Genomic DNA, 15,429 nt, shown 5'->3' with positions numbered 1-15,429 from the left:
GGAGCGAGGTGCAGGGAGGGTCTGGGACGGGCCAAAAAACAAAAACAAAATGGCAGTAATGTAAACAAATGCTGCGAAGGGTCCCCAACAACAAGAGCTATATTAATAATGGAGCGCTATGGGGGAAAGATTATTTCAGGCCAGCAGTGGTAGAGCTCTACCCCAAGCAAAAACCACAAAGCGCTACACAAAGCAAATCTCGAAGCGCACCACGATCAAAGCACAAGCGTAATGGAATGCAAGGCACAGAAGCGTTACAGAGCGCGGCACAGATTGGTATTTAAATATTAGCAATTGCGAGGCACAAATCAGCAGTATTGAACGATACCAGGAGAGGAGGTGAGGGGAGCGACCGCTTCTGGAAGGAACAGGACGGTCACAGTTCTCCACGAGGGCGAGCGCAGCCTGTATCTCTGTGGGTGGGAGGGGCAGCTGGGAGGCGGGAGCGAGGTGCAGGGAGGGTCTGGGACGGGCCACAAAACAAAAACAAAATGGCAGTAATGTAAACAAATGCTGCGAAGGGTCCCCAACAACAAGAGCTATATTAATAATGGAGCGCTATGGGGGAAAGATTATTTCAGGCCAGCAGTGGTAGAGCGCTACCCCAAGTAAAAACCACAAAGCGCTACACAAAGCAAATCTCGAAGCGCACCACGATCAAAGCACAAGCGTAATGGAATGCAAGGCACAGAAGCGTTACCGAGCGCGGCACAGATTGGTATTTAAATATTAGCAATTGCGAGGCACAAATCAGCAGTATTGAACGATACCAGGAGAGGAGGTGAGGGGAGCGACCGCTTCTGGAAGGAACAGGACGGTCACAGTTCTCCACGAGGGCGAGCGCAGCCTGTATCTCTGTGGGTGGGAGGGGCAGCTGGGATGCGGGAGCGAGGTGCAGGGAGGGTCTGGGACGGGCCACAAAACAAAAACAAAATGGCAGTAATGTAAACAAATGCTGCGAAGGGTCCCCAACAACAAGAGCTATATTAATAATGGAGCGCTATGGGGGAAAGATTATTTCAGGCCAGCAGTGGTAGAGCGCTACCCCAAGCAAAAACCACAAAGCGCTACACAAAGCAAATCTCGAAGCGCACCACGATCAAAGCACAAGCGTAATGGAATGCAAGGCACAGAAGCGTTACCGAACGCGGCACAGATTGGTATTTAAATATTAGCAATTGCGAGGCACAAATCAGCAGTATTGAACGATACCAGGAGAGGAGGTGAGGGGAGCGACCGCTTCTGGAAGGAACAGGACGGTCACAGTTCTCCACGAGGGCGAGCGCAGCCTGTATCTCTGTGGGTGGGAGGGGCAGCTGGGAGGCGGGAGCGAGGTGCAGGGAGGGTCTGGGACGGGCCACAAAACAAAAACAAAATGGCAGTAATGTAAACAAATGCTGCGAAGGGTCCCCAACAACAAGAGCTATATTAATAATGGAGCGCTATGGGGGAAAGATTATTTCAGGCCAGCAGTGGTAGAGCGCTACCCCAAGCAAAAACCACAAAGCGCTACACAAAGCAAATCTCGAAGCGCACCACGATCAAAGCACAAGCGTAATGGAATGCAAGGCACAGAAGCGTTACCGAGCGCGGCACAGATTGGTATTTAAATATTAGCAATTGCGAGGCACAAATCAGCAGTATTGAACGATACCAGGAGAGGAGGTGAGGGGAGCGACCGCTTCTGGAAGGAACAGGACGGTCACAGTTCTCCACGAGGGCGAGCGCAGCCTGTATCTCTGTGGGTGGGAGGGGCAGCTGGGAGGCGGGAGCGAGGTGCAGGGAGGGTCTGGGACGGGCCAAAAAACAAAAACAAAATGGCAGTAATGTAAACAAATGCTGCGAAGGGTCCCCAACAACAAGAGCTATATTAATAATGGAGCGCTATGGGGGAAAGATTATTTCAGGCCAGCAGTGGTAGAGCGCTACCCCAAGCAAAAACCACAAAGCGCTACACAAAGCAAATCTCGAAGCGCACCACGATCAAAGCACAAGCGTAATGGAATGCAAGGCACAGAAGCGTTACCGAGCGCGGCACAGCTTGGTATTTAAATATTAGCAATTGCGAGGCACAAATCAGCAGTATTGAACGATACCAGGAGAGGAGGTGAGGGGAGCGACCGCTTCTGGAAGGAACAGGACGGTTCCTGGGCCTCGAAGACTAACTTGAATCACAAAGCCATTGATATGGCTCTGCTTGACCTCCTCCTGTTAATCGCAGTGAAACAAATCTGTCTGAATAGAAATCGTTCCCTCATCTTTCCTTTCACACATGGTGGGCCAGGATTACATTCTTGAGAGGAGCCCATAGCTCTCATTCCACACTCAAGGCTTTCCCTCAATTAGCCAGCGAAGTTTGGAGTTGCCTTGACAAGTGTGTGGAGTCCCAAAAGACTTTGTTCATTCCCCTTCCAACAACAATCTGATGAAACCTAGACATGCTTGCACTGTGCTTCAAGTGTAGTACGCTGAGATGCTACCCTTCCCCTGGTTTCTCTGCTCCTACTTCTTCTCTTTCTTCTTATAATCCATATTGCTCTGTGATACCTTCCCACTTTTGTGTTCTAAGACACCCAGTGATTTTATGATACAGTTTTCACAATACCCTAGCTCTTCCAAGCTCATTGAGTCCTATCTTACTATCTTTACAGTAATTACATCCACATCATATAGCATAAGCTACATTTTTGTATTGCTGTATCTTATTTGGAAGATGATTGTTATTCACCAAATTTACTCATGTACGTATGTTTTCACTGCCATTCTCTATGGTTTCCTTTTTCTATTTTTAGAGTGTTCAGTTTCTGTTTGTATCTCGGAGCCTCTGCACATTTGGTCTAATTGTAGCAAATATTATCCCTGCTAAAAAAAAATCAAATGAGGATTCTCATTGTGCAATCTTGTATATCCACAGTTTGTAAGTGGGGGTAACCAGCACCAAACCCTCGCCTGCTACATTACTACAGGTTCGTTGTTACAAAATACCTATCTGTAGGCTTTAATACAGGGTAATAACAATCTAACCTTAAATGCCTAGTGCCTTTAACATATGATTTTCACAATCAATATTTCAGGCCTACTCCCTCTACCTTTACTTTTCTTAATAAAACAATCAAGTCAATAGCCTTTACTCTTGGAGTGTCACCATAACCAAATCCGAACTCCAGAGTTGGGCACATGCTTTTCCACGAGGCAGCCATGAGGTATACTTTAATAAAATTACAAATATGTACAAAATCACTGTAGCAAACCAATAAATAAAAGCCCTCTTATTCGAGCCAAATAAGGATTGTCATAGTACAAAACGTCTATCCTCATGGTTTGTCTGAGTGGGCAGCCAACACAAAACCCTTACCTACTACGGTAATCTGTGTTATGCTGCGTACCTGCTGTGAATAATCACAGTGCCACCTCCCCATGGTTTGTCAGAGAGGGTGGACCGCACCAAAATCTTTGCCTCCTACGGTAATCTGTACAAGCGCCTTGAGACCCTTGCGGGTGAGTAGTGCGCTATACATTTATCAATTTACATTTTATATAACGTAACAAGATACCTGTCTATAGTCTGAAACACAATGTGATAACCCTCTGTGACGGTCGTGTACGCAAGTTTGTTACAATTAACATAAAGTCTCCTGTAGTACTTGTATTTACACGTGAAAGATAGCAATTCAGTGTCAAAGATACTATTAGGCTATGAAGATGACATTCACAGAACTGTTCTGTTTTAGCTCTCAGAAGTATGTGCTTTTCGGTGACAGATTATGCTTCTTTTCTCAGGGGGTGGCATGCTGTGGGGTAATGAGTTATTTATTAGGGGATAGTTTTCCTAACTAACTCCGACACCATGAATATTATTCAATTTGATAAGATAAATCATTTTCATGATTGATTTTTTTTTTGCGTTTTGTGTTAAAAACGTCATATCCGGAACAACGGACAGGCTAAATAATGATGTAATTCAACCTATTTTTGAATAATAAACCATGTTGCAGGTCCTGTCATGAGCTGTCTTTTTCACATTCTTTGTGACATCTTCCTGAGAGGAAAAAACTTCTAAGACACATCACCGACAAACCAAAAAACTTTAGAAAGATCGTAATTGACCTTAAATATTTACTAAAAGGCTAGCCGAGCGAGTAGTTTTAGGATGCTTGTATTTATTAATGATACCTAAACAACTATAAAAGTTAGAACATTGAGACAAATGAAATATACGGACAGAACGTCAGAGGGGTCCATGCACAGCAGTAAAAAGACATACAAGCAACTAACTCTCGCACATTGGCAGCGTTATAAAACACTGAATCAAAAGGAAAGGAAAATCAATCAATACCTGAAACTCAAATATCCTTTTCCCGAACTGGACTCTCTGCTTTGTGTAGGGTATGGTCTGGTCAAAGCAGCCTTGGGCTAACCCCAGCATCTGTAAAGTTAAAAGACCTTTAGAAATGTGGGTGTAATACTTACTATACACATTGCACTGTCTAGAGAGGAGACAAGAAGCCATAACACCCGGAAGTTGTGCTTGGGATACTAGAATGGACTTCTAATAATTATGACTGCAAGCCAACCCCGGAAGGAGGGTAGGTTATTTTATGATGTGTACACTTGCGTTTGTCGTTATGGTTGTTAAGAAGTGATGGTACATGTATATGGTGTTGTCTTGGTACTCTTCTCAGAAAGGTGGGTTTGTCACATTGTCAGCAAAAATGCAGGTCCGTAATGGAGATGTGGGGCAGAAAAGCGTGAGGAGCATATCGGACTATTCACAAGGCCCCTTGAAGACTGCATATGACATTTCATGATAATATGGCAACTTGATGCTATAAAAGGTTAGATGATTTTTTTATTTTACAAGCAACTGTATTTCTACATTTAATCCTTTTAATGATGACGATTTAATTTGAGAGGCGGCATGAAGGCTCAAGCACTGTGTTTAGTTTCACCTTCCACTCTCCAGAAACCTGAACCGTATCATCATACACAGCATCCTCAACAGCTTACTCTCCTCTCCATTTAGATGTCACACATTTCTTGCTATCAGCAACCGGCCTTGCATCACAGTTTACTTCCAATACCTTGCTAGTCTATGCACTACACCTCGTTGTCTATCCCTTATCCGCCTTAATCGGATTTGCTATGAGATTTTACGACTGCATATGCTATGGAGCTCATCCCACTCTCAAATCAGCCAATCCTTCATGCACCCCATCTGTTCAAAATATCAAACATACAACCTTCTCATCCAGAGTTGTTCACGCCCTAACCTGTACATTCAGCAATTCATAGAATCTGGCACCTAGCCACAATGCTTCAACCCTGCAGTTATATATTTTTTTTAAAAACTCCCGTCGACCCTTCCTCTCCAAACCAAGTTCTCCCTCAAAGAGGGAATGCCTATTTTAGCTGACCTGTCTTTCCAACAATCTTCTCAGTTCATTCTGTTTTTCGTGCCTTTCATTCAATATAACCACACTCTAGCATGTTGACAACTTCATCTCCTCAGCTAAACACAACCCCCGTGTAGCAGGGGATGAAAATGTACTGTGTTTAGCACTTAGTTTTAAAGTCATCAGTATTTGGTCTGTAAATCAAAAACATTTAGTGAGAAATGTGAATCTGTGAAGAATATGTACCTGGCAAGCCCCCCAATTTTTTTTATTCATTATAATGGCCGAGAACCTTTTTGCATAATCCATATTGGTCAACCATGGATGGCTGAATGTACCCCCTCCCCTGAAAAAGGTGGGGATCTATACTCCAACCCACCCTCGGGAAATGTGAAGATGTGTAAAATATATACCTTCCTTGGGCAAGGAAGGGGGCCGTAAAATTCAACAAATGTCAACAAAACCTGCCGTTGTGCAATGCAGAAAGTGAAGGGATGCAAGGAGTTGTAAATAAACCCCACCGCAGTTTATAAGCACACATCATATTTAATTCACAAGTTAGGGTAATACTTTGACCTTAGCTTACACCCCCACCATACTCACTTAACCTTAACTCTCACCCGCTCTACACTCTTTTCAATATCAAATACATTTTCACTACAATAGAAGAACAATACAAATTACAAAAATAATTAAAAAACTGACATCTACATGTTCGAGGTAAAAAAAGTATTTAACACAATTACGTAATATATAATATTAGCAATTACACCAAACCTGTGTTGTGACGGTGTGTGCACGTATGTGTTCAAAAGTATGTTCCTGTTACAGTTGCTCTTTGCAACTGATCCATTGCAATAGTGCTGAGACACAGCAAATAGCCTTAGACACTAGTTAAATAAGAAGTCATTTTCCATATATTGCTTTGAGAAGGACTCAATATGGGACTTCAAGTTGCGCTTTAAGCTGAAAGAAGAACAGCCACGTTGCATCCTGGCTCGAGTACTGCAGTGCAAATCGTTTTCTTTGAATGTGAGAGGGGAAACACAGCAGCACACACATACCTAAACCTCCTTTCACACTCTAACGATTGAGTTTTTCTTAGTCAACATACTTCAATTTGTAGGGAACAAAAACATTCCTTTGCAGTGATATTCACAGGTTTACCTCTAAACTTGGTTCGCAGGAAGTGATAGGATTTTTAAGGCGTATAATTTTAGGACTGACCCTCAATGACTCATGATCCGTTAGCCCGCTTTAGAGGTTGTCCAAAACGCCAGGTAAAAATCTGGCAATGAAGAGAAGTAAAACATTTTTTTTAAATGAGCCTGACACTGTGGTAGAAAACTCCTATAATGTGGGGGGTCATTAGCTTTACTTTTTTCAGAAACAAACTTCCACTTCGTAAGTTTGCTTTTGAAAAAAGTAAAAAAACTTTGTAAAAGTTTGATGGTCTGCTGTCATTTTTGACAGAGCCATCCATCAAACTTTTACAACAATCACAGGAACCACTAAAACGGTGGTTCCTGTTTATATTAAGATAAGTCCATGGGGCCAACAGACATCTCAAATTTGGGGAATGGGATATCCATCAGGGAGTCAACGTAATTAACCCTGTCACCCTGACGAACTTTACTCCGTCCTCCTAACTGTAAACTAATCCCCCTCCCTCCCATCTATCTCCTCCCCACTCGCTTGTTTCCGTTCTGCTCTGAACTGGCCACCATCAGACCTTCCCCTTTCGCTCACACTTTCCTCTTCCTCTCCCACGAGCTCTCCTCTTTCCTCATTTCTCTGCTCTGTTACTTAATCTAATCAGCCTGTACCTTAAACTGTATGTATTGATTATTTCACCTACATGCTATTGTCCCTTCCCTCTCACTCACTTTCACTAAAACTACCTTTACTATTTAATTTGATCCACCGTCATATGCAATTTAATGCACTTGTTACGGACCTTCGACTATGTGTACGTCATTAACTGTCTGTCATGATGCTATGTTTAATATGTCCGCTGTTATGCTGCACTTCCTGCATCTTCACTGAACTACACTACTGAATACTCAAACTCTGGCTCTTACCGCACCTCATCCCTCCTGCCTACCTCCTGATTACCTCTTGATATTATGTTTATTATTTCCGCTGTTATGCTTATTTTCCTACATTTCCACTGAATTACACTACGGTATACTCAAACTCTGATTCTTACCGCACCCCATCCCTCCTGCCTACCTCCTCTCATCCCTTGTCACAAACCACTCCCCCCCCCCATGTCAACCTCTGCCTCCCCCCCCACGCAGTGCGGCTACAGGGACCTCCTTAACTAACCCCCCTCTCTCCACACCCTCTCCCTTCGCGCTCTTACCTATCCTCCCTCCTCTAACCTTCCCCCCCTTCTTTAGCCTACTAGCCTATTCTTCCCCAGCTAAAACCTCATCATCATGTCCCACCTCAATACCGCCTATGCTCCGTGCCCTCCTCCTGCCCTTACTGACAAACATCCCGCCCTCACCAAACATGGACCCAACTCTTGGACCATCCCATACCCTCCCTACCTCTCTAAAAATGCCCAAAAGAATCTTAAAAACAAACTCCTAATCCGACATCCTGAAACCCTAATCGAAGACAACTACCACAGCCCCACGTCCCCCATTAAAACTAACTATATCTTCTACATCAAACGCCCCTCCAAATGGAAGAGCACCTTCTTACGACACCTCCCAATTTCTAGCGCAATAAAAATCCCACACGGCTACAAACTCACCACCTCCCCATACTCTCATTTCCCTGGTGAAATATCCATTTCCATCTACAAAACTGGAAACCTACTGATCCAAGCCTCAGAGCAGCACCTCACAACTTTTGAACTTCTCTTCAACACTCTTTCTGTCCAGCTCCTCCCCCAACACCCCCTCAAGCCCTAAACCCCTTCCAGCTCCCCACCGCCACCCCAATGCCTAACCCCCTCCCTAACAACATCCCCTCTCTTGAACTCTCACCTGTCGCAATCCTCTCCCCCATTCCCTCAGCTGTTTCCTCCCATGCCACCTACCAGCCCCCGCCGCCTCTCTTAGACAGACTCCACATCCCCAGGACATAGCTGCCCCAACTCCTAACCCCCCCTTACGACATCCCCCCTCCTGAACCCCCCCTGTTGCAATCCGCTCCCCCATCCCCACACCTGCTCCCTCTCATGCCCCCTCCCTGCTCCCCTCCGCCTCTTTGGGACAAACTCTACTGCCCCAGGACTCTCCCATCCATAATGACACTTCCGTCTATTTTACCCCTATCCCACCTCCCTCCCTGAACCCAACCCCCTTCCTATCCCCTCCGACACTCCACCGAATTCCCTTGACCCCTAATGACAGCCCACCTCCAGTTCCTCATCTCCTCCCTAACACCCCTCCTCCCCCTCCAACCTGGCCCATAATCCCCACAGCCTCTCATACCCTTGCCCCTCCCTCCACAAACTTCACCCCCACTCAGTACGTCGCTATCACATCCCCCCTCGCCCCTCACACTCTCCCCTCACGTCTCCACCTTTCCCCCCCTCTCCCCAGCAGTCCGTCTGACATCATGCCCATCCCCCCTCTCCCCACCAGTCTATCTGACATCTTGCCCATCCCCTCCTCCCAACTCCGGTCCACACCCCACACTGCTCCCCTGGCCTTCCCCAATCCCCCTTCAAACACTGAACTTCTTACGTTAAACCCTCCTGGATTACCATTATCCCCTAGCTATAAACCGTCCCACCCTAACCAATCCGTCCACAACTCCCCCTCCATTCCAACCACCCACACCACCCTCCTCTCCACCCTCAACCAAACACATTGTAACTTGGATTTAAATCTCTCCACCTTGGTTAATGAACTTACCCTACTCAGAAAAGATTTCAATCGGCTCAAAGCCGACAAACCAACAGCCCATCCCACCTGGACCCCTGCTCCTCGTGCCAACCCTCGAAAACTTCCATTCCCCAAGCATTGGTCAACAACGCCTCTCCTACCCCGCTCCCACAGACCCCTTCGAACCTCGAATACCTACTCCGCCAACGATCTCGCCGTCCTCTGCAACACATACATTAATAAACACTTGCCTAAAGATCCGCCCCCACTCTCACTCCAAGATCCCTGTTATCCTGGGGATGAGCAGAACCCCTGACTATCCTAACTCCCCCAGACACCCCCTCAACTCACCTCCGTTCAACTACTCCCGCCCCTTACAACAACCCTAAACCCCTCACCAGCATGCTTGTGAACTGACGCTCGGCCGGCCGGCGTGCAACCGAAATCTCTGAAACCATTCTTTATGAAGACATCGACATTGCATTCCTCACCGAAACCTGGATCAAAGATCACTCCACACCGGGGGGCGTGGCTAGCCGAGCAGCGAAATGGCCGCTCTGTGAGCGAGCTCCGCCGGCTACGTTCTGATATCCTGAAATAATCCTTGTTTGGGTCCCTGCGGACCCCCGTCATACCAGGGGCTAGACGCCTGACACCCAGCGGATTCCGAAGCCGAAATTTGGAGAGCGGAGCTCCCCGGATGGTGGAACTAACGCGATCTACGCATTTGCCGACCTGTGCGCTGGAGGCGACCCGAGGCTGCGGAGCCGTGTGCTGGACGCCGCCAACTACTGTGATCCGTGGATTTGCAGGCCTTTGATGATCCTGTGAGTGAGACCGCGAGACCCCGCTGGCTTTGGTGCCGCTCCGTCGCGGCGCGCTGGTGGACATCTGCTGACCCGGTGAGAGTACCTGGACACGTCTGGTCTGTAGGACGAGTGGGGCGGACGGTCCTCCGACGGGGGGGCGCGACCCGACACCCTCCTGCAGACGGCTTGCCATTTTTGAACGCCTGGTGCTTGCTTGCCGACGCTACTGCGCCTCGGCCGATAGGGAACATGACCCTGAGCAGCGGCCGCCTTTAGAACACGAGGTGAGCGTGGGACTTGCGTGAGTGGGGTGTGGGACAGCCGCGCTGCCTACCTTGAGCGGTACCTGCCGAAGGGGAGCCTCCGACTAACCAGGCCGGGACTGCTCTGCTGAAAGTGCCCACTGAGCCAGTGAACTCTTGCGGTCCCTACGTCTTACCCTGCATTTGGAGGCCGCGCTGGACCGGCCTCGGCGCAGGGCGGCCGGGGGACCGGAATTGGCGCTGCCGCCATTTTGTGACCTGCAAGTGCGTGTTGCTGTATACGGCTGCAGGCGCGCACCTAGTGGCGCGGTGCGCTGGAGACCTGGGAGCTTTGCTAGCGGACCTGCGTTCCCTGTTATCGGCACGAGCTGCCTCTTGAGATACGTGTACTGGCATAGATTCGACCTCCTTGCTGTGACTGTCTGCGCGAGTGACCCGCTGCCCAACGGTCGCCTCCATCATGGGGGGGAAACATGAGGCCAGACAACCCAAAATCAATTTTGATAATAAAAAACCGCCAAAACACCCGCAGACTGACACGGACGGCGGAGAATCTTCGTCGCAAGGTGCACCGGCGGACATAGACTTTGGGGCGCTTATTATGGAAGTGCGGTCTAGCCTGAAAAGCATCGATGGCAAACTAGACGCCATGTCCGTGCAGCTGGAGTCTGTGAAGGCAAAAGTGGGCGCTCATGAGACGAGACTGGATTGCCTAGAAAATAGACAAACTGAATGCTGCGAATTCCAACAACAGGCCAAAAAACACATAGTGAACCTGGAGAAGGATCTGGAGAGCCTACGCGCTAAGGCGGACGATTTGGAAGCGCGCTCCCGTAGATCCAATGTTCGCATTACGGGTATTCCAGAAACGACAAACACCGGCAAGATGGAGATGTTCGTGTCTGAGCTGCTGCACGAGCTCTTTGACCCAGCTCTGTCACCGGTCTTTGCGGTCGAGAGGGCGCACAGGACACTTGGGAAAATGCCGCCGCTGGGTACGCCACCGCGTCCTATCCTCGTTAAGTTGCTCAATTACCAGGACAGGGACCTCATTCTACGGCTGGCTAGAGAAAAAGGCAAAATAACGCATAAGGGAAATGATATTTCGTTCTACCCAGATTTCACCCCCCTGGTGCAAGCAGCCCGCAAGGAGTTTCTGCCGGCTAAGAAAGTGCTGTTGCAGGCTGGAGTGAAATATTCCCTGTTGTATCCAGCAAAGCTGAAGGTGCTCCATGATAACGAGGCGCACTTCTTCACGGATGCTAAGTCAGCGCTTAAATTTGCCAAACACATTACTGGTCCGGGAGCTAGAAGGAAATCGCCCAGACTGGAAGAAACTGCTGATCATATGAGTGATAATGACTAGATGGGCTGCCAACGTGACTGCTGCTGCGCTGCTTATTTGTTCCCTCTGAGTCTGGCACCGGAGCTTGGGAATCCCCAAGCACCTCCTGGGGCCACAAATCATCTGATTGCAAGTGAGGCGAGACATTGCTACAGTCCGGGAGGTGGCTTTATAACTGCCATTACCTAAACCACGTGTGAACATAGCTGTGGTGAGATTCGTGGCCCCTGGGGCGGGGGCGCCGTTGGGTCCCTGCAGCTCTCTTTTCTGAATGTAGCCACCCCGCTCAACCGGGGGTGTAAGCTGGGTGCGCCACGTCCCCATGGGGTGTATCCCAATGTTTCTGATATTGGTTGTCTATCACGCCATGCGTGTTTTTCTGTGGGGTATGTCACCACCTGTTTGGGGGGTTGGTGAGGGAGGCAGGGAGCGGGGGGGGTTGAAAAGTTTGTTGTTTGTAGTTTTGGTCTGGTGCACTGAGAGATATCTTCTATCTTCATGTCTAGGCGCAGGGGCAATATGTGTGCTGTGTGCAGGGATGGGTGGCTCTGAGGATTGGCTGCCGTCCGGGGTCCTGTTGACTCTACTGTACTTCTATGATGGGGGGGATTAAATTGTGGACCTGGAACATTAGAGGCCTTGGGGACTACAAGAAGGCCCGGTTGATGCATGGTATGCTAGCCAGACATAATGTAGACATATGTTTCCTGCAAGAAACTCACCTTAATGCTGTTCCTTCACCCAGACTGCGTAATTCTAGATGGTCTAATGTGTATTCTGCTATATTTTCCAACTATGCGAGGGGGGTGGCTATCCTTGTACGAAGAGGGCTGGACTGGCGGGAACACACCTGTGAGCAGGACAAAGATGGGAGATATGTGCTCTTGCATGGTTCTTTGCAGGGCAAGCCGGTTGTGCTGGCTGCCATCTATGGCCCAAACGTGGATGATCCGGACTTCTTTCTGTCTTTGTGGGCGCGCATTGCACTGCTTGATTGCCAATCAATTATTGTTGGAGGAGACTTCAATGTGGTGCTAGATGATGCTATTGATAGGAGGGGAGTGGGTAGGCCAACCCATGCTAGAGCGCGTCAGGCTATATTTGATGTAATGGGAGAGGGGTTGCTTTCAGACGTGTGGAGAGTTCGGCACCCTGGGGAAAAGTTGGGCACCTGCTACACATGCCATCAGTCTGCCTGGTCTCGCTTAGATTACTGGCTGGTGTCGCCTGAGGTGGCGACGTGGGTGAGGAAAGTTGACATACAGGCCAGATCACTGTCAGATCATGCTCCGTGTGAGTTGGTGTTATGTGTGCCTGATGCGATGCATAGAAGTTTCCAGTGGCGTCTACCTCCACATGCTCTCACGGACCTGGTATTTGTTGAGGAGATCAGGACAGATATTATTACATACTTTGCGGAAAATACTGGATCGGCTTCGTCCGAGGCCATAGTGTGGGACGCCTTTAAGGCGGTGATCCGGGGCCAGTGTATAGCGCGCCAAGCGGGTGTGCTGCAGTCCATTCGTAGAACACTGGCCCGACTAGAAGGGGAGTTGAGAGATCTTGATGGGGCCTTCAGTCGCAATCTGTCATTGGAGGCCGCTGGTCAATTTAAAGCCAAGCTTCTTGAATTCAATGAGGAGGCAGACCGTGAAGTTAAATTCCTAGGGAAGCAAGCAGAGGCTCGAAGATACGGGGAGGGGGATAGGCCAAGCAGGACCCTAGCTAGATTGATAGCTTCACGTACACATTCACACTACATACACGCCATCCATGACAGTAGTGGATCCCTGGTTGTGGGCCAACACGAGGTTCTGCGAGCCTTCACTGACTTTTACAAGACCCTGTATACCTCCAGACAACCTGTCGCCCCGGCTTCTCTGGAGGCCTTTCTAGATTCCATTGCCCTAGTGTGGTTTAACGACAACCACAGGCAATACATGGATCTCCCGGTGACCGTGCAGGATATTATTCAGGTCATCAAAAGCATGCCGGCCAACAAGGCTCCGGGTCCTGACGGTCTGACTACGTCCTTCTACAAGGCATATGCTGACGAGTTGGCACCGAAACTCCATGCGGTGTTCGTGGAGGCCCTCGAGTCGAACTCCCTCCCAGAGTCCATGCATGAAGCCTTAATTATTACGCTTCTGAAACCGGACAAGGACGAACAGTCCCTGGACTCCTACAGACCCCTCTCCCTGATCAATGTGGATGCGAAAATCTACGCCAAAATCATTGCAGATAAACTTCAGCCGATGCTGCCGATCATCGCACTCCCTGATCAATCCGGTTTTATTCCTGGGCGAGCTACCTCGCATAACCTCAGAACTATCTTTTCTGTCTTGCACTATTTACACCCTTCTGTACAGGCGGCTGTGGTGTTCCTTGACGCCACCAAGGCGTTCGACTCCCTAGAGTGGCCGTATCTATTCCGGGTACTGGAAAGAATGGGATTCAGTCGCAATTTCATAACCCTTATTAAGTTGCTGTACACTGCGCCCAGGGCGAGAGTGAGCGTCAATGGCCTCGTTTCCCAGCCTTTTGAGATCTCTAGGGGAAGCAGGCAGGGTTGCCCGCTGTCCCCGCTCCTATTTGCTATAGCAATGGAGCCGCTAGCGGCCAGGATACGGCAGCACCACACCGCGAGAGGGATCGGGTTCAGCTCCCGCAGTCTGCTGATTTCATTATACGCAGACGATGTCACTCTGTACATTGTGAACCCTAGTGACAACATGAATCCATTACTCCGTGAGTTCGTGAGGTTTGAGGGACTCGCGGGAGTGTCCGTGAATTGGACTAAATCGGTCGCGTTCCCCCTCACTGATGAGACAAGCCAACCGGCAGCGGAGTACCCCCTGCGTTGGGAAACTGACGCAGTTAAATACCTAGGTATCTGGGTCAGTCGTGACACGCAGGAGTTGTGGTCTCTTAATTTTGGCAGAGCGGTGGACTGGCTAGAGAGGAAAATCGAAGTCTGGAACAAGTTACCCCTTTCCCTGGTGGCGCGCATAGCGCTGGTGAAAATGGTGGTCCTACCCAAATTCCTATACCTGTTCGTTAATATTCCATTGCCCCTGACGGCGCACTTCCATGCGCGGGTCCGCTCATTGCTCTTGACTCTGGTTTGGGCTGGGAAACAGGCGCGAGTATCCTGGAATCTACTAACGCTCCCCCTGAGGCAGGGCGGCCTCGGAGCCCCTGACCTCAAGCTGTACTCCCTATGCGCTCAGGCACAGTTTCTTCATTTCTGGGCCTTCCCCACCCCTTACCAACCGCATGTGGCGGTGGAGCTCGCTGCTGCTGCCCCGTTACCGCTGCGAGTGGCGCTATATGGCAAGGTCACACGTCCCTCGAAGGATGTGGACACGGTCGAGATGATTCGCTGGGCTTGGCGTGAACTGCAAAACAGAGCAGGACTCTCCGTATTGTATGCGCCGGCTGTCCCCTTACGGGGCAATCCAATGCTACCTTGCCTATGCGCCAGAGGGGATACCCTTATGCTCCACGGGCGGCGACTGACTACATTTGCCGATATCTATCCTGAGGGCACCTTTGTTGATTTGCAAGCGGAGACGGACGATCAGCCCGTGTCTTTCGCTGACGCGTTGTTGTACCACTCCCTCAGGGAATCCTGTAAGGGATTGGGACCCCAGTTTCCTGAAGAGCCACAGCCCCTGGATGCCCTTCAGAACCTGCTTTCGAGGCCGACCCCCAAAAAACTGGTTTCAAGACTATATAATTGCATGCAGGAGCAGGCCCCGATAACAGTGTCCA

General features: G+C 49.1%; 1 protein-coding gene across 1 annotated transcript in view; it reads right to left on the bottom strand.

Annotated features, from left to right (window-relative positions):
- ACADSB (acyl-CoA dehydrogenase short/branched chain) overlaps positions 1–15,429 on the bottom strand; it is a 299,742-nt gene that overhangs the window by 69,567 nt on the left and 214,746 nt on the right. The window contains exon 8 of the mRNA XM_078643996.1: positions 4,337–4,426. Within this exon, the coding sequence (XP_078500122.1) occupies positions 4,337–4,426 (90 nt within the window). The remainder of the gene's footprint in view (positions 1–4,336; positions 4,427–15,429) is intronic.

The sequence above is a fragment of the Lissotriton helveticus genome, chromosome 5_1 (genome assembly GCF_964261635.1).
Source record: "Lissotriton helveticus chromosome 5_1, aLisHel1.1, whole genome shotgun sequence".
NCBI classification, from domain to species: domain Eukaryota; kingdom Metazoa; phylum Chordata; class Amphibia; order Caudata; family Salamandridae; genus Lissotriton; species Lissotriton helveticus.
Note: the sequence above shows the minus strand (reverse complement) of the source record. Positions and strands in the feature narration are given on the sequence as shown.